Below are 27,723 nucleotides of genomic sequence, written 5' to 3'. Positions count from 1 at the left end.
ATTTTCCACAATATAATAGAACACACCATGGGTTTTCAGGATTGGCATTTATTATAGGCACAAACTTAATATAACTCAAATGATTGTACCAATGTGTTTCTTATATTGTCCTATTTCACAAATGTAAACAGAGAACACAATATTTTGTTTTAATAGCAGTATTCCTTGTTATAATAAATATTAAAATAACACCATAATAAAATCACTAAGGATGTAACCTAATTGTGCTGATTTCACAGAGGGTGGAAAACATCACCCCAGGGGTGGGACTACTGTGTTTATATAATACAAACACCTGAAGGTGGCAGAAACTAGCAGAGACAGAGGATTTCTTAGCATCAGAATTGATATGTTGTTATTTATGATATCTTAATAATTTAGAGGCATATAATAAATAATGATAAGGATTCTGATATTTGTTATAAAGTATAATTGTGTTGATTATATTTAAAACCATTAATAGAAACAATATAATTGTAGAATTAAGTAAAACTGTAAGTGGTATGCTATGGCATGGAGTATGGTATGGTATGAGGAATGTGGAGTAGAGTGTGGCGGGGGGGGGTAGGATATACCATAGATAATAGTCACATTGGGTTGGGCACGGTGGCTCAGGCCTGTAATCCCAATGCTTTGGGCGGCCGAGGTGGGCAAATCATGAGGTCAGGAGATCAAGACCATCCTGGCCAACATGGTGAAACCCCATCTCTACTAAAAATACAAAAAATTAGCTGGGTGTGGCGGTGGATGCCTGTAATCCCAGCTACTTGGAGGCTGAGGTAGGAGAATCGCTTGAACCCGGGAGGCAGAGGTTGCAGTGAGCCAAGATCGTGCCACTGCACTCCAACCTAGTGAAAGAGTGAGACTCCATCTCAAAAAAATAAAAATAAAAAATAGTCACATTGGCACTAGTAGCCCAGTTGAGAGCTGAGGGTGGAGGGTGTGATTCATCCTGGCATTATGGGAAGTGTCCTTGACAACCTTGGCTTTAAGCTGACTTTGGCCATGGGGTCAATATCTGCCACACTGCATCCCATCCATTATCCAACAAGGTGCCTGAGCCCCAGAACCCTCAGCCCTGCTACATTCCCCTTGCTCCTGGGGTTCCATATTTTCCAGTGGCTGCTCCAGTGGAGGAGGTGGGGCAGATGACACTGACTATGGGGTGCAGGATAGAAAGTGCTAGGGTACATGCTGATGGGAATAGCCCCCTGCCTATGGATCCCCCACTACTTCCCCTTTCCCCCTCTACGTGGCCTGCCACTGTGACCAGGAGGAGGCTAAGTTAGGAGATCTTGTAAACAGTGTGGAATGTATGTAGGTAGGATATTGAGTTGGGTACCGCCCTGACATAGAGTTAGAGCTGGGTGTGCTGGACCATGGTGGGAGGAGGCATTAAATCTTGAATTAGAGGAACTGAACCCACCCCACCAACTTCCTCACGCATGTAACCAATCTGTGTGGGGCATCTGGTCAACCTCGATATTATTGCTATTATTCATTCATCCATTTAACAAGCTTGTACTGAGCGTCTGCTTTGAGCTGGCACCATGCTGGGTGCCTGGGATACAGCAGAAACAAGACAGACAAAGTCTGGGTCTCATGAGGCTGATGGTCCAGTGGGGAAGAGGGATGAGAAACCAAAAAAAGGAATATTGAATCAGGTCAGATAGTAGTAGTATTTGCAGTGCAAATATAGTACAAAATAAGGGAGCAGCAAGTGAGCCCTACAGATGTGTTACTTCAATGGCAGGATAAGATGGGGGTGGAGGCACTCCAAAGGTGGAAGAGGAAAGCAAGATGCACGGGCACTGGAGAAGCAGAGTACTCTCAGAACAGTCAGTGCAAAGGCCCAAAGCCAGAGAAAAGATCCTTGATGTTAAAACAGCCAGAACTGAGATGCCTGGCAAATAAAAATGTTGACTAACTCCAACTGCAGACTCTCTGGACCCTATGGCCTCTTTTATTGTAGTTATATCTTTACACTACAAACATTAAATGCAACTACGTGAAAGTAGAAATAACCAAAATATTATGTGAAAGTTTGATACCTAAAATATTAAAATTAGGTAATCATATAAAATAAAATATATACTATAAAACAGGTACTATTATATAAAATACAAACTATTTTATTGTCATAAGGAATATACAGTAATAAATATTACAATATGCTATATAACATACTGTAGACACAATTTACTATAGTATGTAATGACAGGCACATATAAAATTAAAATATATAAATCTAGTTATTTACATCTATAAATCTTTTATCAAATGTAGTTCAAGTTATCACATGGTAAAATATAACAGCACTTTTGAGATTCATCCATGTTGTAGTAAGTGTCAATAAATCCTTTTTTATGTCTGAGCAGCCCTCCATAGTATCAGTGTATATAATTTGTTTAATCACTCATCCACTGATGTACCTTTGTGTTACTTCCTAATTTGGGCAATTATACAATTGCTGTGAAAATTTGAGTATAGGTTTTCATGTAAACAGAATTTTTCTTTCATCTAGGGTAAATACCTAAGTGTGGAGTTGCTGAGTCATATGATAAATGTATGGTTAATAGTATAAGAAGCTGCCAAACTTTTGTGCATAGTGGACAGACCATTTTACATTCCTACAAGCAATGCATGAAAATTTCCATTGCTCTGTATTCTTGCCAATTTGTGGTACATTTTCATTTTTAGCCATTCTAAAGGCCATTCTATAGTAGTATCTCATTGCGGTTTAATTTGCATTTTCCTGATAATTAAAGATGTTGAGCATCTTTTCATCACTTTATTTTCCATTTGTTTTTCATATAACCATATGGGTGAATCTCAAATACATTAAATGAAAGCACTCCGACTCAAAAGGAGATATACATACACATACAAAACACACACAAACACACACACACAAGGACTCCATTTACACAATATTATGGAAAAGGCAGAACTATAGAGACGGAAACAGACTGGTGATTGCCAAGGGCTGGGAGTGGGAAAAGGGACTAAAAAGGGATAAGAAAGAAATTAGGGAAGTGAAGGACCTGTTCTCTATCTTGACTGTGGTGTTGATTGCATGATTAGATACAACTGTCAAAACTTAGAACTCTACACTAAAAAGTGTGAATATTACTGACTGTAAATTATACCTCAATAAATATAACTTTAAAAATATTTCAGTTATGTCCACACAAAAAGCCTGCACAGATATTTATAACAGCTTTCCTCATAATTGCCAAAACTTGGAAGCATCCAACAGTCCTTCAGTAGGTAAATAAACATCCAGACAATGGAACATAATTTGACGCTAAAAAGAAATGCATTATCAAGCCATGAAAAGACATGGAGGAAACTTAAATCCACATTACTGTGAAAGAAGTCAATTTGAAAAGGCTACACATTGTATGATTTCAACTATATGATACAAAAGATAAAAGGTAAAACTATGGAGAAGGAAAAAATGTTGCCAGGGTTAGAGGAGATGAAGGGATGACAGGCAAAACACAGAGGATTTTTAGGGCAGTGAAACTACTCTGTGTGTGTAACAGTGGAAACATGCCATGATCCACTTGTTCCAACAAGCAGAAAGTACAAGACACATTCTATGCTGTTACACCAAGAATGAAGGCTAATATAACCTATAGACTTGGGGTGATAATGAGTGTCAGTGGAGGTTCACCAATTGTAACAAATATACTACTCTGAGAGGAATGTTGATAATGTGGGAGGCTATGCATATGTGGATTAGGGATATATAGGAAACCTCTGTAATTTCTACCCAATTTTGCTTTGAACCTAAAACTACTCTAAAAAATAAAGCCTTCAGTATATATGGGTATATGCATATACATATACATGTAAGTATTATAATATTGTTATAATAAATATATAAGAGAAATAATCAAAAGTCATTTATAATAAATTGTTTCCCTTCATGAGGCTTGGGCATACAGAGGATAGTCAGATGCTTATGTTGACTAATATTAACAGGATGCTGTCATTGGGCCCTGCTGGCTTGGATCCCATCCATAATGTGACCCAAAAAAAGTCACTTCATTCTCCCATAATCCCATTTTACAACTGAGGCAATTGAGGCCCAGAGGTTTGTGGGCAGGCTGAGGGTCCCTAAGTGGATCAGTGTTGGCACCAGAATTTGAACCAACATAGACAGCTTTCACTGTTCTGCCCACATCACTACTCATGTAATAGACAGGAAGCCCAGCTTGTGGTCTCCTGAGATCTCCAGATCATCCCTGGCCCACCCTGGGTCCATCATTCCATTGTGCCTTGGGGGGAACTCAGAGGAAAAGGTCTATGAGGCTGGGACCTCATCCTCATCACCATCTTCCAGGGATCATGACCATGCAAATATGGAGATGCAATCTTGGGGAAAGTACAGTAGCCAAGGGTGACTAAGGAACCTCATGAAGCAATGTGGGAAGTTGAGAATCAGCAGACATTGGGTTAACAGGGGACAACGGGGAGCCAAGAGATACCATCAAAATTTAACAGAGGGGTCAGACACTGTGTTAGTGATTAATGGGCATCAATAGACATTCGGCTAGTTTTTTTTTTAAACTAGGGTCCTATAAAGAAGGGGACAGAAGAGGCTCCAAAATACAGTTGGGAAATGTGGACATTATGGTTCATTGTAAGTCACTGCCGTTACCTAAGGGGAAGGAAGGAAGTTAACAGCATCCACCGTATTGAGGGCATTCCCACATGCTGTGTTAGGGACAGTTAGATACTGCTAGGTGAGTAATGGGAGATAATTGTTCATCATTGTGAGGGAAAAATCAATAAGGGGGATCACAAGATATCCTGCTAGAGGTGTAATAAAAGTATCAGGAGATAGTAACCATTGTATTGCGGGGGCACACCACTGTCCCCTATTCTGAGGGTTGTAATAAGTGGTCATCACGCAGAATGGAGAGTGGACCTTACTAGACATTGTCACAAATGGGAGGAGGTAACAGACATCATGCTGGAGTGAGGTGATTATAAAAAAGGTAATGAGGAGATCTCCAGAAACTTTCTGGAGTGTGATGATGAAGTGTGACACACGTAAGAGTAACGTAAAATGGGGAAAATGGCCAGGCATCATGGCCCTTTCTGGCCCTAAACATATGGTTGTGTTGGTTTTCATATAAGTTATTAATCTGTTACATGAAAGTCACATCATTAAGGAAGCCAAATGCTAAGCTTCCAGTCAGTGATGAGTAATGAAAAAAAAAAAGGCAACTGAGTTGGAAGAACTATGACAGCAGAAGGGACATTTAAGTTGTCCCAGATGACCTGAAAATTCTTACCTCAGAAGCTTTCTTGAAGGTGATGGGAGTTCACAAGACACTGTGCTGAGGGTCAAAACACAATGTGCTGAGGGCCTGTGAGGCTGAGAGACCAGTCATGGTAGATAATGAGGGGGGTTGTAAGTCTTGGTGCTAGATGACAGTGGGGACTCAACATACATTCTGAGGTTTACATCTGTATACATAAAGGTTTTTTCTTTTTTTTTTGTAGCATCTATTTCTTGATAGAAATACTGAATGAGAGTTGGATATGACCAACTGTGGTAGATTCGAACAAGAAAGAAAAACATCCACGAGTCTGTTACACAATGTGTTCCACAACGAACAACTCACATAACTTAGGATTCATCACTATCAAAATAACTATGTATGATGTTGTTTTATCATTCAATTTGTTGGCACTATACCTAAACCACAGTAAACAGGATTATCATTCCCATAATATGATCTTTCTTATGAAGAATTTGGTAACAGTGTTCCATTGTAGTTTTCATGAGAAGGCTTTTCCTATTCACCAAACTGACTTGGTTCCTTGTCAGTAGGAATAATGCCCCAAGGTTTATTGGGGATGGTGACAATGTAGGAAGGGTCCCTCGCCTCATTCAGTGCCTTCTCAGAGGCCCTCTCCAGAACAGTCATGTGTGACATTCTGATGTGGTCATTTCTATTTATAATAATATACATATTTTTCTGCTGCATGCACGCAACAGTGTACAATCAGACCCAACCCTCAGTGGGGTTTTCTCACACTGTTTCTCTCAAGCGTGGCTGCTCTGATGGACACTGAACACTGATTTCTGAACGAAGCCTTTCCCACAGATGCCACACTTGTAGGGTTTGTCTCCAGTGTGTGTTGTCTGATGTTTATTCAAATTTGACCTGTCAGTAAAGGCCTTCCCACACTCAGCACACACGTAAGGCTTCTCTCCGGTGTGAATTCGTTGATGCACTTGGAGCTGTGATTTTTTAGTGAAAGACTTCCCACAGTCACTGCACTCATACGGTTTCTCTCCAGTATGAATTCTATGATGTGTAATCAACTCTGACTTCTGTCGAAAGGTCTTCCCACATTCAGAACAAATGTAGGGCTTTTCTCCGGTATGAGTTTTCTGGTGCTTACTGAGATTTGACCTGCCACTAAAGGCCTTCCCACACTCGGCACACACATAGGGTTTCTCTCCTGTGTGAATTGGCTGATGCACTAGGAGCTGAGACTTGGAGGTAAAGGACTTCCCACAGTCACTGCATTCATAAGGCTTCTCTCCAGTATGAATTCTTTGATGAGTAATAAAGTTTGACTTGCGGATGAAAGCTCTTCCACACTCAGTGCATACATAGGGCTTCTCTCCTGTATGAATTTTCTGATGAACAATGAGTATCGATTTCTGGTTGAAGGCTTTCCCACATTCGTGGCATTCATACTGTCTCTCTCCAGTGTGAATTTTCTGGTGTATATTGAGGTGTGACTTCTGAGTGAAGGCTTTTCCACAAGTATTGCATTCATAAGGCTTCTCCCCAGTATGGATTCTCTGATGTGTAATCAAGTCTGACCTCTGGGTGAAGGCCTTTCCACATTTGGAACATATATAAGATTTCTCTCCTGTATGAGTTTTCTGATGTGTAATGAGATTTGACCGGTTGGTGAATGCCTTCCCACATTTATTGCACATATAGGGCTTTTCTCCTGTGTGAATTCGTTTATGAACATGGAGTTGTGACTTGGAAGTAAACAATTTCCCACAGTGACCACATTTATAAGGTTTCTCTCCAGTATGAATTATTTGATGTGCAATCAAGTGTGCCTTCTGAATGAAGGCCAGTCCACATTTCATGCATATATATGATTTTTCTCCTGTATGAATTCTCTGATGCACTGTGAGTGCTGACTTCTGAGTGAAGGCTTTTCCACAATCACTGCATTCATAAGGTTTCTCTCCAGTGTGAATTCTCTGATGAATAATCAACTCTGACCTGTAGGTAAAGGCCTTCCCACACTCAGTACATATGGAAGATTTCTCTCTACTTTGAACTTTCTTATGTGTAATGAGGTTGGAATTATTGCTGAAGACCTTCCCATATTCGGTACATATATACGGCTTCACTCTTGTGTGAACACGTTGATGTACCTGAAGTTGTGACTTGGAAATGAAGGATTTGCCACAGTTACTGCACTCATATGGTTTTTCTCCACTATGAATTCTTCGGTGTGCAATCAGATGAGTCTTCTGGATGAAGGCCTGTCCGCATTCAATACAGATGTAGGATCTCTCGCCTGTATGGATTTTCTGATGCATCTTGAGTGTGGACTTTTGTGTGAATGCTTTGCCACAGTCAGTGCATTCATGGTGTCTCTCTCCAGTATGAATTTTCTCATGTATACTGAGATCTGAGTTATAAGAGAAGCCTTTCCCACATTGGCTGCATTCATAGAGTTTCTCTCCGGTATGAATTCTCTGATGCCTGAAGAGGGACGATACTTGAAAAAAGGATTTTCCACATTCATTGCATTTAAAGGGTTTCTCTCTCATATGGGTTTTCTGGTGTATAATAAATTCTGGCTTCTGTACAAAAGCCTTCCCACATTCAATGCATACATAGAGCTTTTCTCCTGCAAGAACTTTCAGGTGTACTTTGAGCTGTGACTTCTGGGTGAATATCTTTTCAAATTCGGTGCATTCATAAGCTTTCTCCCCAGGATACATTTTTTGACGTTGAGAGGATACTTGTTTATAACTGAGGATTTTTCTACATTGATTATGGTCCCATAATTTCTCTCCTGTTGGAATACACTCATGGTTACTATAGGAAGACATTTTATCATTTGGTAATCTTTTTAACATTCTTTGAAGGATTATTTTTATTATGACTGTATAAATCTAAATTATGCTTTAAACCATTTCCAAATGAGGCATATTGATGGGGTCTTTTGGGAGGAGAAATGATGTCTGGGTTCACATGAATTATTTTTCTACTATCCTTATAATGCCTCTTTGTTTTCAATATTTTCTTGATGAAAGCAACATCATTTTGATATTTATTTTCTCTGCTGATAGCTCTCTATTTGTCACCAATCTGTCACAATTATTCTAGAATAAAATAGAATCCCACATCACTTTCATCATGACCTTTTCTTTCAATATGGAAAGAAACCTCTTCAGAGATTCCCTGCTATAAGGTCTGAAACCTAAACTCCTCTGCTCAAATGAGAAACAGGTGATTTTAGTTCAAAGCACAGCTAGCAGAGGCTAGGGGGTATGGAACAAATGACTCATCCAGGCTGAACGCAGAGAACAGGCTGAGGGTGAGTAACGTGAAGAGGAAGGCAGAGATAGTGTTGATAGGAAATGTCCTGGAAAACAATTCAGCAGTTAGAGGAAATAAACTAGATGAACAGATAACACCATGGACAGATGTGGAAAAAGTAAGGCAAAAAACACTATATATACCACAGCGTCATTCATATAAACTAATGATCTAAACTCTTAATTCGCTTACAACATGCATGAAATAAAAAATGTTTCCATCATATAAAACTGTAGCTTATGACAGGCAGAAAAATGGGTGTGGGGGAAAGAGAAAAAGGAATAAATCAAAAAATAAATAAGAGAGAATCCTGACCCAGACTCATGATGATAGTGTGTCTTAAACTGAGGACTATGATTAAACCCAAACCTCATCAGGTAAACTATAAAAATAAAGCAATCAAAAACAACAACAACAAAAACGAACCCTGGTCAATGTGGAATCACTCAAGCAACATCAGGAAAAAAGGTCAGGAAGGGTGATTAATCATGTTAAACACAGCAGAAAGATAATCCCAAAGATTACGTAACAGTGACCCCCAAGTCATCAGCTTATCCAGGCATGAAGGACTGAGAAGAAGTAAGAAATTTCATGGCCACTCCTCTGCAGAAAACAAAAAGAGAGGGTGATTGGACAGAAAGCTCTGAGGCATCTCACAGTTAAAAAAGAAAAAAAAAAAAAGAAAAAAGAAAAGAAAGGTGACTAGCAGGAGTGGGAGTGTGTGAAACAGAGTAACTTTGAAAGAAAGCAGATCCATCAATGTCTGAAGGTTAAAGAAAGACTCTAGGACTATGTGGAATGTAGGGGAAAAGAAGAATGTTAGAGAAAATGAGCACAATCAAGGAAGAAAGATCTTTAATGAGGGAGACTGGCACATGATTCAGAATCCACAAAGCCAAAGAAGAACACAGAAGTGACAAAGGTCGGCCAGGCGCAGTAGCTCATGCCTGTAATCCCAGCACTTTGGGAGGCCTACACAGGTGGATCACTTGAGGTCAGGCGTTAGAGACCAGCCTGACCAATATGGTGAAACCCTGCCTCTACTAAAAATACAAAAATTAGCTGGGCATGGTGGCTGGCACACACCTTTAATCCCAGCTACTTGAGTGGCTGAGGCACGAGAATCGCTTGAACCCAGAAGGTGGAGGGTGCAGTGAGCTGAGATCATGACACTGTACTCCATCCTGGGCAACACAGCCCAGGCTGCGACCCAGGCTGTGACAAAAAGTAAATGACAAAGTTCATCCAGGGAGAACGCATTTAGTGATCTGAGAGGCCAAGGGGCATTAAGCAATACAAAAACATTCAGAACTTTCCAGAAAAAGCATCTTAATAGTATTCCAAGGTTGTTGGTGTTTCCCAAGACAGCTGAGATTTCCTCCCATCTCCCATCTTCCCGAGTCACACTCACTTCACTCACCTGGGCAGCTGTGACGTGGCCTCTCACCCTGCAGTGCCCATGGTTCCTTTCCTTGCTCCAACATGACCACCTCTGCTTCAGGAACTTGATACCCTGTTCATAGGAAATGATAAAGGTCTGGGTCCAGCTAACTGTGTTTCAGGGCCCAACCAATAATCTCTTATTCTTTGATAAGGATTTTTTCTTCAGAAAAGTAACCATAACTTTTCAGGGTAATATTCTGAGTGCCCTAAACAAATAAAGAATCCTAGACAAATCAAGGACAAAATCATCACCTATTTAAGATGTGGACAGCATTCATCAACTGAGAACGAAAACACTCTCAGTGAGGCCTCCTTTCAGATACCAAGGTGACTGTGCTTACCTACTGAAAGCAGGTGGCTGTAGGTCTCCAGCATCACATCCCGGTACAGGTTTCTCTGAGAAAGGTCCAGGTGCCGCCATTCCTCTCTGCTGAAATCGATAGCCACATCCCTGAAGGACACTGATCCCTGTAAGGGCAAATTCCTGTTCAATGCGCATAGTCAGCTTAGAGGGTTGGAGAGACTATATTTAGGAATATGAAATACAGGTCTTGTTGTTTTAAATTTACAGTCTCTTTTTAAAAACTCACTCCCATTTCTCTAATACTTTATTATGGAAATTTTCAAACATACAGACAATTTAAAATAATTGTGCAGTAAGAAATGTATACCTACCACCTAGGATCTATCATTAACACTTTACTTGCTTTATCATACATCTAAGCCATTCTTTTATCTATCCATCTTGCTTCTTTGTACATTTCAAAGTAAGTTGCAGATGACACCACACTTCCTCCTAATACTTCATTTTTTTTTTTTTTTGAAACAGAGTCTCGCTCTGTTGTCCAGGCTGGAGTGCAATGGCATGATCTTGGCTCACTGCAACTTCCACCTCCCAGGTTCAAGCAGTTCTCCTACCTCAGCCTCCCGAGTAGCTGGGATTACAGGAATGCACCACCACGCCCAGCTAATGTTTGTATTTATAGTGGACACGGGGTTTTGCCACGTTGGCCAGGCTGGTCTCGAACTGCTGACCTCAGGCGATCCACCCGCTTCGGCCTCCCAAACTGCTGGGATTATAGGCATGAGCTACCGCACCTGGCGTCTCTTAATACTTCAAAATGCAAATCATGAACTAGGGTGTAAAACGTGTTAACCTTTTTTAGGTAAAATTTACATACAATTAAATGCACCAATCTTTAATTTACCATTTAAAGTTTTGACAACTGTATACACCTGTATAATCCAGAAATTTCTAACAAATATTTTATATATGTGCATATTAAATATTTAGTTTTACATATTTTGTGGAACACAGAAATCCCATCAAGAATTTCTGCTATTTGTTCTGTACTATGGTCAGTCAATTACTCATTTTTCAAAACTGGCAATTGAAATAAGCTGTGTTTTAGTTTCCTAGCAACTGGATGAATGACCTGCAATACACTTTCTGATCAACTTAGGACGTGCCCTTATGCTAGCCCTGGGAACACAGAAATAATTATGTGTCCAATCTTCTAGCAACTTAAAAGACTTGGAAAATAAATTAGACTGAAGTTTTTTAAAAAAGAAGACATAACAAATTCATTAAGGTGTTGAAAAGTAGATGCCTTATGTGGAACACACTGAGGGCCCAAACAAACAAAAAGTACATTTTACATAAGGGAGTAAGTTTACATTCCATAGAGTTGAGGAATTTAACTTGGAAGATACAAAGTGTAACCCAGAATATGGGGTGAGGGGGACAATGCCCAGAAAAGACAAGAATAAAAGGTGTAGAGATAGAAAAATACACCATGAGTTTAGGGAACAGCAAACAGGTTTATATAAATGGAGAGAAGTCTGTCTGATGTGTCAGCAAAGCAGTACAGGAAAAACAGTTTGGTCAAAGTATGGAATTTTTACTTTCAGTAATGGTAATTAAGGTAATCAGATTTATGTCTAAATTTTTTTTAAGTTCTGTATTACAGGATAACCAAACAGCTGGTGAGGAAAAGTTTTTTTTTTGTTTTTTAGACAAGAGTCTCACTCTGTCACCCAGGCTAGAGTGCAGTGGTGCAATCTCGGCTCACTACAACCTCCACCTCCTGGCTTCAAGCAATTCTCTGCCTCACACTCGCGAGTAGCTGGGATTACAGGTGCATGCCACCACACCAGGCTAATTTTTGTATTTTTAATAGAGACAGGGTTTCACCATGCTGGCCAGGATGGTCTCGATCTCCTGACCTCAAGATCTACCTGCCTCGGCCTCCCAAAGTGCTGGGATTACAAGCATGAGCTACTTTGCCTGGCTGGAAAAGTTTTTTATAGAATTATTCTAGCTAATAAATAAAGAAGTTAGGATAAAATTAAAATGCCACGATGTATAACTACTAATGAAATAACAGATTTAGACAATAATCATTAATGGCTGTTGGAATGTTTCAGTTGAAAGGCCGAAGGGAAGTGTACGATGGATAGATCAGCTAGTAACATCAGCATCCATAAACCAGCTCTCATGTGCCTGCTGACATGGCATAGTAATTAATTTCATTACACTACTTATGAAGTATTCTTGCCAAAAAATAAAATTCAAACCCCTATATCATCAAGTCTCCAGATCTAACAAGCCATTCACAGGAGTGGGAAGGAGAGTGAAACATACTGAACAATATGAAGACCAAGACATCAGCTAAATTCAGAAGGTAGCAAATGACCCACTTCTTCAAAAAATTAATTACAAGAGAATGGACATGGAAGGGAATATTTTCTTTATTAATAGAGACTTAAGAGCCATACTAACCAAATGCAACTTGTGGACTTTTGCTCCTAATTAAAATGAACCAATCTTAAACAAATATTTATGACAATATAGAGAAATGCAAATGGTGGGGATTAGAGGATATCAAGGAATTACTGTTATTTTGTTGTATGACATTAGCTTACTGGTTACGCTAAACAAAAAGGAAAAAAGGAATTCATATCTCTTTGAGATATATATCAAGATATTTTTAGACAAAACATGGTGTTTGAGATTTGCTTTAAAATAATCTAGCTGCTGAATGGGAGGCGGTTTCAGATGAAGTAAGAATGGCAGAATGGGCCAGGCGTGGTGGCTCACACCTGTAATCCCAGCACTTTGGGAGGCCAAGGCAAGTGGATTGCTTGAGGTCGGGGGTTTGAGACCAGCCTGGCCAACATGGAGAAACCTCATCTCTACCAAAAAATACAAAAATTAGCTGGGTGTGATGGCACTCACCTATACTCCCAGCTACCTAGGAGGCTGAGGCACGAGAATCACTTGAACCCAGGAGGTGGAGATTACAGTGAGCTGAGGTCATGCCACTGCACTCCAGCCTAGGCAACAGAGCAAGACTCCATCTCAAAAATAAAAAATAAGGCAGAATCGCTTCTCGGCCTTTTGGCTAAGATCAAGTGTAAAAAATAAGGCAGAATGTTGATGATGACTGCAACTGTGTGACAGGGACATTCGGTGAAAGGGATCTTTATACTATTATCTTTACTTTTGCATATATTTAAATTTTTTCATAATAAAATGCTTTTTGAAAACAAAATACATGATCCTCTAAATTAAAAAATCTAACTTGGAATTGCACAATGAAAGGAATGCCTATTACCACATGGAGCTGTATACATTTAAAGAAAGCATACTAGGGACTTGAATACCCCTCCCTCACCTTAGCAATTTATCAAAATACTAGTCAGGACATCATCAAGGTTATAGAGAAGGCAGCTGCAACAAACAACAGCAGAATGCACATTCTTTTCAAGCACCCATAGAAAAGTGAGCATGATAAACCATACCCTAGGCTGTGAAACAAACCTCAACAAGTTTACAAGAATTACAACAATACAAAGTATGTTCCACAAGGGAATCAAACAAAAATCAATAACAGAAACAAAACAGAGAAAATCTCCAAGCAAATTAAAAAATAACAAACAAAAACAACCTAAAAAATCCACAAAATATTTGAAAATTAACAGCACTCTTCTTTAATGACCCACAGGTCAAAGAAGACATCACCAAAATAATATTTAAAATACATAGAGTTCTACGTATAGACAGTAAAAATACAATCTATCAAAATCTGTGGGATGCAGGTAAAGCAAGGCTGAGAGGGAAATTTATAGTACTAAAGGATTACATTAGAAAAGGGAAAAAGCTACAAATCAATAATGTAAGCTTCTACCTCAAACAACTAGAAAAAGAGGCCAGACATGGTGGCTCACTCCTGTAATCCCAACACTCTGGGAGGCTGAAGTGGGAGGATTGCTTGAGCCCAGGAGTTTGAGATCAGCCTGGGAAACATGGCAAAACCCCATCTCGATCAATAATACAAAAATTAGCCAGGTGTGGTAGTGTGTGCTTGTGGTCCCAGCTATTTGGGAGGCTGAGGCAGGAGAATCACTTGAGCCTGGGAGGGCAGAGGATGCAGTGAGTTGAGATGGCACCACTGCACTCCAGCCTGGGCAACAGAGCCAGACCCTGTCTCAAAAATAAATAAATAAATAAATACATAACTAGAAAAAGAAGAGCAAAAGAACTCACAATCAAGCAGAAGGAACTAAATAATAAAAAGTAGAAGTCAACAAAACTGAAAACAAAAGATAGAAAAATCATTGTAATACAATCCAGTTATTAGAGAACAAAATAATAAAACCGATAAATTCACTGATTGGTCTATTAGTCAACCAGACTGGCAAAGATAAAAAGACACCAATATTAGGAATAAAACAGTAAATATCATTATAGATGCAGCAGCCATTTAAAATACAATGAGAAAAATAAACACTCCAAGCTAATAAATTCAATAACTTAGAAAAAATAAGCCAATTCCTCAAACATCACAAACTACCAAAACTCAAACCTTTGAAAATGGATAAGATAAACAATCTTATGACCATTAAATTAATTTAAATTTATAATTTAAAAGCTCCTGAAAAAGAAATCTCTAGGCCAGATAGTTCTACCAGATAATTCTTTTTTTTCTTCTTTTTAATATTTTTTTTTGAGACACGATCTTGCTCTGTCGTCCAGGCTGAAGAGCAGTGGTGTGATCATAGGTCACTGCAGCCTCGAACTCCTGGGCTCAAGCGATCCTCCTGCCTCAGCCTCCTAAGTAGCTGCGACTACAGGCACATGCCACCATGCCCAGCTTTTACCAAAGAATTCTATCGAACTTATAAAGAGGAATGTGTCATTTTCACATAATCTCTTCCAGAAAATAAGAGGAGAAACACTTCCAAATTAATATTTTTAAGTCCAGTATTATTCCAATGTCAAAATCAGACAAACACAGTAACAAATAAACAAAAACAAACAAAAAAAAACTACAGGCTGATATCTCTCACGAATTTAAATGCAAACATTCCCAACAAAATGTCAGCAAATTGAATTCAAGAATCACTAAAAAGAATCACATACCACAATAAACTGGAATTTATGGGGGAACTCTTTGTACTATATTTTCTAACTTCTTATGCATCTATAATAATTTCAAAATAAAAAATTGAAATATATATATTACTTAAGAAAGATTATTTTCAAAACATACATAACATTTGGGAATGGACAAGACTGGAAGATCAGAGACTCACTGCACAATTGATGAGAGAGAATATAAATTGTAGTTGACCCTGAACAACACAGGTTTGAACTATGCAAGTCCACAGATACATGAATTTTTTTCAATAAAACTTGCATGTAGTGTGCAAGCCTCTCCTGCCTCCCCTTCCACCTTCTCCTCCTCTTCCGCCTTTTCCGCCCCGAGCCAGCAAAACCAAACTTTCCTTTTCCTCCTTCTCCTCAGTCTGCTCAATGTGAAGATGACAAAGATAAAAAGCTTTACGATGGGCCGGGCGCGGTGGCTCACGCTTGTAATCCCAGCACTTTGGGAGGCCGAGGCGGGCAGATCACGAGGTCAGGAGATCGAGACCACGGTGAAACCCCGTCTCTACTAAAAATACAAAAAATTAGCCGGGTGTGGTGGCGGGCGCCTGTAGTCCTAGCTACTCGGAGAGGCTGAGGCAGGAGAATGGCGTGAACCCGGGAGGCGGAGCTTGCAGTGAGCCGAGATTGCGCCACTGCACTCCAGCCTGGGCGACAGAGCGAGACTCCGTCTCAAAAAAAAAACAAAAAAACCTTTATGATGATCCACTTTCACTTAATGAATATTAAATATAAATATCTTCCTTTTGATTTTCTTAATAACTTTTTTTCTCTAGCTTACTTTATTCTAAAAAAAAAAAAGTCATTATGTATGAGCAGGTCTCTGAATTCAGGAGAGTGCACGAGCACACAGGAGGAACTTGGAGACAGAAATGTATTAAAGATACTTGTGATCATTAATATCTGAAAGTATGATTCTTTTTTTTTGTTTTTGAGATGGAGTCTCACTCTGTTACCCAGGCTGCAGTGCAGTGGTGCAATCTCGGCTCACTGTAACCCTTGCCTGCCGGGTTCAAGCGATTCTCCTGCCTCAGCTTCCCAAGTAGCTGGGACTACAGGCACCGGCCACCACGCCTGGCTAATTTTTCTATTTTTAGTTGAGATGGGGTTTCACCATGTTGGCAAGGCTAGTCTTGAACTCCTGACCTCAGGTCATCTGCCCATCTGGGCCTCCCAAAGTGATGGGATTATAGGCGTGAGCCACCACGCCCGGCCTAAAAGTATGATTCTTAAAAGCTACTTTTTAAATTTATTCATTTAATTGTGTTTGGAGATTACAATGTGTTTCTTTGTGATGTCTGTTGATTCTGTTTATGAGGCTGACAACATCTTCATTTCTTAAAAGGAAGGCTTATACACTGTTGGTGGGAGTGTAAATTAGTTCAGGCCTTGTGGAAGACAGTGTGGCGATTCCTCAAAGACCTAAAGACAGAAATACCATTTGACCCAGCAATCCTGTTACTGGGTATATATCCAAAGGAATATAAATCATTGTATTATAAAGACACATACCCACATATGTTCTCTGCAGCAGTATTCACAATAGCAAAGACATGGAATCAACCTAAATGCCCATCAGTGATAAACTGGATAAAGAAAATGTGGTGTATATATATACACCATGGAATACTATGTGGCCATAAAAGAGAATGAGATCATGTCTTTTGCAGGAACATGGATGGAGCTGGAGGTGATAATCCTTAGCAAACTAATGCAAGAACAGAAACCAAATACCACATGTTCTAACTTATAAGTGGGAGCTAAATGATGAGAACACATGGACACAAAGAGGGGAACAACACACACTGGGGCCTTTTGGAAGGTGGAGGGTGAAAGGAGGGAAAGGATCAGAAAAAATAACTAATGGGTACTAGGCTTAATACCTGGGTGATGAAAGTCTATACAATAAACCCCCATGATACAAGTTAACCTATGTAACAAACCTGCCCTTGTACCTATAAACTTAAAAGTAAACAAAAAAGAAGTTCCCTATATACCTGAAATGAATACGCATGCTCTAATTTTCTCTTCGTCACACACTTGCATATTCATACCCTTCACACACTGAACCCCCAGCCCCCAAAACTAATGTCATCAAAAAATTTAATGGGGAATCAAGACAATGTCATGTTAGGCTGGAATGGAGTTTTGACACCTCACCAAATGATCTTATACACACAGTTTGTCAGGAAGAAATCTCCTCATTCACAGACAATAAACATCCCCTGATGTACGAAGATGCTATGAGTAAAAGGATGAAAAAAAAAAAAGAGAGGAGATCAAGAGGAATACACTAGAAATAAATTGACATACAACAGAAGAAATCATATCCTCCATGAATTCAAGGAATTCACTAAAACGATTAACTACTTGTGGAAAAACAGACAAAGAATATAGTGATATAAATTTCTGAAAAATAAATTAACAGAACTCAGTAAAAAAGTAAAAAAAAAAAAAAAAAAGCAACACAAAAATAAAAGTCTCCCTGAAAAAAATTAGAAGTCCCTGCAAAAACACAAAAGGTAGCAAAGAGCAGATTAAGACAAGTGAGCAACATGAGACGGAAATAAAGATTTTTTTTAAAGAAAAATAGAAAAGAAAATAAGAGGAGTTTAATAAAAACATCCAATGAACAAAAGAATCCTTGAAGTGGCAGTGTAGAACTGTTATCATTATTCACAGTACAAATTTAATAAATACTGTCTTAAAGAGTAGATTCGAATATTTAGTTCAAGAAGTTAACATTATAAAGATGACACACACACACAAAAAAAAACAAAAAAGAATCCAAACATTCCAAATTACATGGAAGACACACAGAAACAAAGCACAAATATAGAGTATATAGTGAAAGATTTATAAAATAGCCACATCAGAAGCATAACATAAAATGCATCTTTCCACAACAACAACAACAAAGCACAAGAACTCCAAAGGATGACATTAAAAAGATGACCAAAGGCATATCTGGAATTGCCAACAGAAAAGAAAAAGAGCCTCCACGTTAATATTAGATAGGGCTGAATTGTAGGGGAAAAAATATTAAACAAGGACACAATGTGAAATGAGTTTCGGATGTCGTATTTACTATCAGTGCACCAAACTACATAACATCAAAATTTATAAACAAAAACTATAGGAAAAAGGCCAGGCGTGGTGGCTCACGCCTATAATCCCAGCACTTTGGGAAGCCGAGGCAGGTGGATCACAAGGTCAGGAGATCGAGACCATCCTGGCTAACATGGTGAAACCCTGTCTCTACTAGAAATACAAAAAATTAGCTGGGCGTGGTGGCGGGCGCCTGTAGTCCCAGCTACTCGGGAGGCTGAGGCAGGAGAATGGCGTGAACCCGGGAGGCGGAGCTTGCAGTGAGCCGAGATCGCACCACCGCACTCCAGCCTGGGCGACACCACAAGACTCTGTCTCAAAAAAAAAAAAAAAAACTATAGGAAAATATAGATAGAAATACATTTGTGGTAGGAAACTTCAATAATATCTCTCAGCTCCTTGAGACAAAGTAGAAAAAAATGAGTAATACTATAAAAACCTCATAGCTATATATCTTATTGATAAGCTATCAAATTTTTTTCTTTTCAAGTGCCTATGCAACAATCCCAAAACAAAACAAAAAACAAACAAACAAATACCCGTAATAATCTCTCTAAAAGTAAATTTCTCCAATGCTGCAATCCTAATCTTATTAAAGTTTTTTGCTTTTGTTTTCAAGACAGGGTCTCACTGTCACCTAGGCCGGATGTAGTGGCAATGTTGTGGCTCACTGCAGCCTTGACAGGCTCAAGCAGTCCTCCAATCTCAGCCTCCCAAGTAGCTGGGATTACAGGCGCCCCACCACCACATTCAGTTAATTCTGGTTTTTGTTGTAGAGACCGGGTCTCACTATGTTGTGCAGGCTGGTCTCAAACTCATGGGCTCAAGCAATCCTCCCGCCTCAGTCTCCCAAAGTGCTGGAATTACAAGTGTGAGCCACCACACATGGCCAAAAGTAAAGTTAAAAAATGAAAATCTTAAAACCTAGAAATAAAATGTGGTAAATGGTAATTAAAGATTTGGTGGGGTAGTTAATGTTCTAGAAATTCATCCTTTTCAGCCAGGTGCGGTGGCTCATGCCTGTAATCCCAACACTTTGGGAGGCTGAGGCAGGTGGATCACGAGGTCAAAGTCGAGACCATCCTAGCCAACATGGTGACACCCTGTGTCTAGTAAAAAAAATACTAAATAATTAGCTGGGCGTGGTGGCGCATGCCTATAGTCCCAGCTACTCGCGGGGCTGAGGCAGGAGAATTGCTTGAACCCGGGAGGCGGAGGTTGCAGTGAGCCAAGATCACATCACTACACTCTAGCCTGACTACAGAGCAAGATTACGTCTCAAAAAAAAAAAAAAAGAAATTCATCCTTTTCAATTAGATTTTTTTATTCATTTGCATGAGATAAATTATTTTTCTAAATTATTTTTAGTACAGTTTTGCTATATACCAGAGCTTCTGATATATAGATAGCATTTTTATTGTTTTTGAGATATTTTACAATTTTAGTTTTGACTTTGACTGGAGTGGGTTGCTGAGAAAATGGCAGTTGTTTCACTAATCCCAGTAAAAACCTACTAGGCTATTGTTTTCTTCTACTCTTCAATGCAGTTAGTTAACATATTTGACTTCTGAATCTATCTTCATAATTTCCAGTTCTTTCAGGCATCAAGGTTAACACTGTAAACAAAATAAAACAAAAACCAAAAGCAAGGTTGAGAATAATTTTAAATATTATTCTTTACCCAAAACTTCAGCATAATGACCAACTATAAAAACGCATGACCTTTCCATTATTTTTTACTGTGTTGGAAATGCTGAATCAACATTTTAATTTCTTCAAGGACTTTGAACCATTTAAATTCTTACCAATTATATCTATTTTTGTAAACTTTTATCCTTTTATTTATACTTTCATATTTTTGGCATGATTTTATATAATATTCATTCATGATTGTTTGAATCTTAGGTATGGAAGTAACTGTTTCTCCTGTTTTGTTACATTCTTTTTTCTTTTTTTCAGTCTTGCTCTGTCGCCCAGGCTGGAATGCAATGGTATGAGCTCGGCTCACTGCAACCTCTGCCTCCCAGGTTCAAGTGATTCTCCTGCCTCAGCCTCCCAAGTACCTGGGATTACAGACCTGCACCGTGGCACCCTGCCAATTTTTGTATTTTTAGTAGAGATGGGGTTTCGCCATGTTGGCTAGACTGGTCTCGAACTTTTGGCCTCAAGTGAACCACCCACCTCAGCCTCCCAAAGTGCTGGGATTACAGGTGTGAGCCACCATGCTAGCCCAGTCTTTTTTTTTTTTTTTTTTTTTTTTTTTGGAGATGGAGTCTCGCTCTCGCTCTGTCCCCCAGGCTGGAGTGCAGTGGCACAATGTCGGCTCACTACAACTTCTGCCTCCTGGGTTCAAGCAATTCTCCTGCCTCAGCCTCCTGAGTAACTGGCACTACAGGCGCACACCACCACACCTGGCTAATTTTTGTAGTAGAAACGGAGTTCCACCATGTTGGCCAGGATGGTCTTGGTCTCCTGACCTCGTGATCCACCCACCTTGGCCTCCCAAAGTGCTGGGATTACAGGTGTGAGTCACCGTGCCCGGCCACACGGTCTTTGATTATGTAGATATTTACTCCATTTTTTGATTGTCAACACATAGAAGCAACTTGTGTTTCTGTCAAACTCATACCTTAGGTCTTTCTTTTTTTTTTAAACGTCCAGGATTCCAAAAAGAAGCAATTAAATCTATAGTTTTTCCCCTCTACCCACAGGTTAGCTTTAGCACATAAACTTACTTTATTTATTTATGAGACAGGGTCTCACTGTGTCACACAGACTGGAGTACAGTGGCATGATCTTAGCTCACTGCAACCTCTACTTCCCAGGCTCAAGTGATCCTCCCACCTCAGCCTCCTAAGTAGCTGGGACTACAGGCCTGCACCACCAAACCTGGCTAATTTTTGTATTTTTTGTAGAGACGGGGTTTCACCATGCTGCCCAGGCTGGTCTCGAACTCCTAAGCTCAAGCAATCCACCCACTTCAGCCTCCCAAAGTGCTGGGATTACAGGCATGAGCCACTATACCCAGCCTACCACACAAACTTTAAAATGCACTACTTTATCCAAATTTTTTTTTTTTTTTTTTTTTGACACGGAGTCTCATTCTGTTGCCTGGGCTGGAGTGCAGTGGCACAATCTCGGCTCACTGCAACCTCTGCCTCCCAGGTTCAAGCAATTATCCTGCCTCAGCCTCCCAAGTAGCTGGGATTACAGGCGCCCGCCACATACCCAGCTAATTTTCTGTATTTTTAGTAGAGATGGAGTTTCACCATGTTGGCCAGGCTGGTCTCGAACTCCTGACCTCGTGATTTGCCCACATCGGCTTCCCAAAGTAGTGGGATTACAGGCACTGGGCCTGGCCCCAAATGTTTTTTAATTGTGGTAAAAATACACATAACATAAAAGTTGCCATTTTAATATTTTTAAGTGACCAGTTTAGTGGCATGAAGTACATTCACATTGTTGTGTAACAGCCTTTTACTTTTTATTTTTATTTTATTTTATTTTATTTTTGAGATGGAGTCTCGCCCTGTCGCCCAGCCTGGAGTACAATGGCACGATCTCGGCTTACTACAAAATCCGCCTCCCAGGTTCAAGCAATTCTCAGCCTCAGCCTCCCAAGTAGCTGGGATTACTGGTGCGTGGCATCATGCCCGGCTAATTTTTTGTATCTTTAGTAGAGATGAGTTTCACCATGTTAGCCAGGCTGGTCTCGAACTCCTGACCTCGTGATCCACCCGCCTTGGCTTCCCAAAGTGCTGGGGTTACAGGCGTGAGCCACCGCCCTAGGCCTTACTTTTTATTTCTAATTTAATGCTCTTAGAAAACAGAATCAGTATGATGGCAAAGGTTTCTATTCTTTGTCTGCCTTGAGAGTAGTGTACTAAAATGGCCAATGGTATATTTAATGATTTCTGTTCATTTTTACTTAATATAGTTCTAAGATACATTATTAGTGAAACAAATGTTGATAACTTTTATAATTATTTGTATATTCTTCCTTTTATAAGTATGAACCATCCTCTTCATCCCTTTAAGTGATTTTCACCTTAAATTCCTTTTGACCTGTTCCTAAATTGCATCCCTAGCTTTCTTTTGGTTCATCTCTTTATTTTTAAATGAGGATAAAAGCAGCCCCTGACCGCTGAGAGTTAGCCTGGTACTACCAGTTAAACCTCAGTTTTGCTAGAAGCTAGCCTGGCAGGGGCCAGCTAACTCATGGTGTTCTCCATAGTGCTACACAAAAATAATCTCTTGGAACACCAACAGCAAACAAGACCAATCTCTGCCCACCATGGTGGGAGACAAAACCAAGACCACTCTGTCATTACACTTGAGCACAGACAAAAATCAGAATCTTCTTCAAACCGTAAAAGTCTCCTTACTCTGCATAAGGAAAGTGACTGCCAATTATACCTTTACCAATTATAGCTTTTGCTTCAATCTACCCTTCGTATCTTCTAGGTAAAAATGATTAAGATACCCAATCATAAAATTTCCCAATAGGAACAGAAGTACAGGTTCAGTGAAATTCAGCTAGAATATTCTTATTACCTGTGACTAAAACCATGAAATGAAATTCTACTACGACTTATACATGCAACAGAAAGGAAAGACATGAGAAGAATGCCTACTGCTACATAGTTCATAATAAGAGCTGTATTTTACCAAACAAATATTTAAAAAGCAAGGTGTGAAAATTTAGTCTACTATGGCACCTTTTGTGAAATAGAAAGAAAAAAATGTATAGTTGTTTTTACTTGTTTATAGAACTAAGCAATCAAAGAAAAAGAATAAAATTGGTCCTCTATGTTGAGAAACATGGGGGTAGGTGGGGAACGGAGGTGGGTGAACCACAGATCCATGTTTCCCCTGAATTTGTTTCCTATAACACTTTTCAGGGTGTGTTGCCTTTAAATGTATTTCTAATTGTTTTTAATTTTTATTTTTTACTATTATTCCTATTTTACCAACATTATTTGTGAACTAAGTGTATATATTTCCTATTCAGAAAACTAAACTTTCCTAATACACTATCACAATATCTCCAGAGGCATAAGAAATAAAATTATACCCATGAAATAAGAACAAGATGCTAATCAAAAAGAATATTTAGAAAATAAGTTACAGTTATTAAAAATTAAAACGTTGAATTAAAATGTTGATAGTGGTAATGAGAAACTCAAAAGAAGGGCTGGAAGGCAAATGTGACAAAGCTTCCCGAAAAAGAGAGCAGCAAAGAAATAGAAAACAGTAGAGGGAAAAAAATGGAGAACCAATATCTGAAAAACAGAAATGTAAAAAAAAGAAAGAAAGAAAGAAAATATTTGTGTTTGAGGAGGCAGTTTAGGAAGAAACAGAGAAACACTTTGAAAATCCCACAGAAAAGTGACTTCTAACCAGGAAAATCTATCCACAGCCCAAAGATCAATGTAGTGTGATGACAAAATAAACAACAGTTTTTCTTAACAGTCCACCTCTCCACTGTCTCACAGATGGCCTCCAGAGACGGAGACATTACCCATGTGTTGCTCATTCTCAACAGGAAGATCAAGATTTGTTTCAGGAGCAGCAGGTCTAGAGTCCAGCTGCTTCCTGTGGCCCAGCTGCCTCCCTCAGTCATGAGGTTCTAGTGACAGACCAGAAATATCTAGTCCTGGATTGAATTCCCACCCCTGGGACTCCTCCTTCTCACCTCATAGAAGCTGCCATGATCCTCCGGAGCCAGGGCTGAGGATTTCTGGGGTGAGGTCCAATTAGCTGGCATGGCCACACTGGGTCTCAGCCCTTTGTCTCTAGGGTGTCTGAAGCTTGGCAGTCATCTGTGAACTCAAGCAGACCTGCTCTGAAGAGATGGGCTGGAGTCTGGAGGAAGATCTGGCCCAGGGGCTCCCCAGAGACACCCAGAAACCTGGAAAGACAATGTTCCCATAGTCAGTCATCTAACATTCACCACATAAGCACTTCCTGGATATATCAAAGTGCAAGTCCCTGAGCTAGAAACCAAAGCAGTGGTTCTCAGATGGGTATGCATTCAAGTTACCTGGAGGACCTGTTAAATGAAACAGTTAAAAATTCTCAGCCTACTCCACAGTTTCTGATTCAGTAGGTCTAAAGTAGAACCCAAAAAGTTTCATTTCTAACCGGTGCCCAGGAAACGCTGATGCTGTCAGTACAGGGACCACACTTTGAGAACCAGCGCTGAGGAGAACATAAAATTTAACAAAATCTGTGATAGGTATTAGTTACAGTGAAATATGGGAAAAGTCATGAGAAATGGAGTAACGTTACTGCAGATTTGAACTGCAGCTCTGCCACTTTTCACCTATGAGAACAGAAGTTTCTTCACTGTTTTTTGAGAGGGAGTCTCGCTCTGTCGCCAGGCTGGAGTGCAGTGGTGCGATCTCGGCTCACTGCAAGCTCCGCTTCCCGGGTTCATGCAATTCTCCTGCCTCAGCCTCCCAAGTAGCTGGGATTAAAGGCATGCGCCACCACGTCCAGCTAATTTTTGGTAAAGATGAGGTTTCACCATGTTGGCCAGGATGGTCTCGATTTCCTGACCTCATGATCCGCTCGCCTCGGCCTCCCAAAGTGCTGGGATTACAGGCGTGAGCCACTGCACCCGGCCGTTTCTTCACTTTTAATTTCAGAAATGAGGATGAAAATGCTTATCTCAAAGTTACAAAAATTAAATGAGATAATACTTGTAAAGTGCCCAACACCTCCCTGGCACACAAAAATCATACAATACATATCAGCGATTACCATGCATTATCAGATATTAAAACAATATAAAAACAATGTAATAAAAACAAGTAAAACAATAACTATACCAGACAATATTGATCTATATATGTGATAAAAGTGGTATTCAAATGAGTGTGCATAAGACATTCATTGCATAAATGGCAGTGATATAACTGGCCGGCCACCTGGAAACAAAAACTAAATCTCCATCACACACTATTCAGTAGGCAAATGCCAGCAGAACTGATCACTTAATTATGTGTATTTGTTAAATCCCAAAGACTATTAAAATAAATTTTAGAAGTATATATGTGTATAACACTGTGGTGGGCTGGGAGGGATCTTATTACACGTGAGAGGAAACACAGACGCTATAGCAGAAAAATCAGATACTTTTGATTAGATGATATTTCCTAATTTTATGTTAAAATATACCACAAAAAAAGTAGGACAAAAGATATGAAAATTCACAGAAAAGGAAACAAATGGCAATTAACCAAAAAGATGCCAACTTTAGTAACTGGGAAACGCATCGGAGCAATTAGATATAATTTTCCCTCAAAATTTTAAAAACTTTTAAAATGCAACAATATCCACTGCTGGAAAAGCATTTGGGAAAATGAGTTATTTTATAAATTGTTGGTATAAGCTTGAATTGTTATATTTTGAGCTACTTAGTCATATCTATAACATATTAAAAATGCACATAGGCTGGGCGCAGTGGCTCACACCTGTAATCCTAGCACTCTGGGAGGCGAAGGCAGGTGGATCACCTGAGGTCAGGAGTTTGAGACCAGCCTGGCCAACATGGTGAATCCCCGTCTCTACTAAAAAACACAAAAAATTAGCTGGATGTGGTGGCGGGCACCTGTAATCCCAGCTACTCTGGAGGCTGAGGCAGGAGAATCCGTTGAACCCACTAGGCGGAGGTTGCAGTGAGCTGCGATCGCACCACTGCACTCCAACTTGGGCGACAGAGCGAGACTCCATCTCAAAAAAAAAAAGTGCACATAATTGTTCCTAATAATTTCACATATACAAAGCAGAAAAAGAAGGAAGGACAAATGGACAAATAACCTTTCCAGAATGAGTACTTTACCTTCCTCTGTAATTAATTAAGCAGACAATCTGTGAGGAGACAGATATACTTTTCGAATATATACTTAATTAATATCTATAACAATACAATTAGAAAACGTAGTACACTGTTTTTATGTAATAGATGTGACATTCATGAAAACTGACCACGAACTAGGTAATAAAGCAATTTTTCAATTTGAGCATTAAACAGACATTACTTAAAACAAAAAAGGAACTTCTAAATAACTCATGGATGAATGAAAAAAACCCTTAGATTTGAACAATTTTTAATACAAAGATTCACCAAAACTTGAGAATTTTTATATTAAAGAAGACTGAAAATTAAAAACCTGAACTTTCAACTCAGGTTAGAAAGCAAGCTGATTACAGTCCTCACCGATCACCATAGCTGACCCTACAGGCTCTGTCACTGACCAGACTCCCATCACTGACCCCCAAACCTCAATCCCTCATCCCAAAGAGCTCCATCAATGACCCGAGAAATCCGTCACAATCAACAAGGGACGCCACAGAACCCCATCACCGAAGCCTGAAACCGCAATCACTAACTCCACAGGCAACTTCGACACCCCCTATTACTGGCTCCACAGAAACCCCAATCGTGATCAACCAAAATCACCTCAAAGATTTATCGGTATTGGAATATGAAAATACCCCTGACACCAGCGGCATAAAAGCCTTGGAGGACCATTTCCACTTCCGGTCCGACTGCTAGCACCTCCCCTTTGTAGGATGTTGATATGGCGCATGCTCTGAATAAACTTGGAAGCCAGTTTCAGCGAACAGTCAACAGGGCGCAGACACAGCGCACAGTTTCCGTAATGTGGCGCTGTCCAGCAGAGATCATGGCCGCGCCCTTATGGTGTTTATTGGTGTGGGCCGCCATCTTGGAAGCATATCCGTTCCGTAGAGCAGAGGAATTGGCCGCCGGCAGGGTTTCCTAGAGCGAGGCAGGTATAGTTACATAGGATGCTGGAGTGTGACCCTTGTCTGACTAGGCTTCTATTCTGGAGGAGAAAGTTACTGGAAATGTGGGTCTGGCGCTATATATTATATTTAGAAAAGCTAAGTTACCCTTCTGAATGCAAGACACTGAGGATAATAATTACCTGCTGGAAGAAACCACCAGGGAATAGAGGAGTCAGGGAAAAATCACCAAGTGAAGGCGATCCTGGGAGAAACCACAGGCAGATGATAGGAGGAATCAGGATAGTACGGTCCATTTTTTAGAGACGTCATTCAGGGAAAAGGTGGAAAGGTCAC

The 27,723-nt window shown here is 39.8% G+C and overlaps 1 protein-coding gene across 2 annotated transcripts; it reads right to left on the bottom strand.

Moving 5' to 3' along the window:
• Positions 1-32: 32 nt before the first annotated feature.
• ZNF585A (zinc finger protein 585A) lies at positions 33-27,192 on the bottom strand. Of its 2 annotated transcripts, XM_003252697.3 has the most exons (6): positions 27,080-27,192; positions 24,308-24,523; positions 20,127-20,228; positions 10,397-10,523; positions 10,033-10,125; positions 33-8,085 (listed from the first exon to the last, which is right to left on the bottom strand). In XM_003252697.3, exons 4-6 carry the CDS (start codon positions 10,428-10,430, stop codon positions 6,068-6,070), a joined length of 2,145 nt encoding a protein of 714 aa, XP_003252745.1. In that variant the 5' UTR covers positions 10,431-10,523; positions 20,127-20,228; positions 24,308-24,523; positions 27,080-27,192; the 3' UTR covers positions 33-6,067. The 2 variants fall into 2 exon arrangements, with proteins under 2 accessions (XP_003252745.1, XP_003252742.2); XM_003252694.3 differs by lacking the exon at positions 20,127-20,228.
• Positions 27,193-27,723: the final 531 nt, after the last annotated feature.

The sequence above is a fragment of the Nomascus leucogenys genome, chromosome 11, assembly GCF_006542625.1.
Source record: "Nomascus leucogenys isolate Asia chromosome 11, Asia_NLE_v1, whole genome shotgun sequence".
Lineage (NCBI taxonomy): Eukaryota > Metazoa > Chordata > Mammalia > Primates > Hylobatidae > Nomascus > Nomascus leucogenys.
Note: the sequence above shows the minus strand (reverse complement) of the source record. Positions and strands in the feature narration are given on the sequence as shown.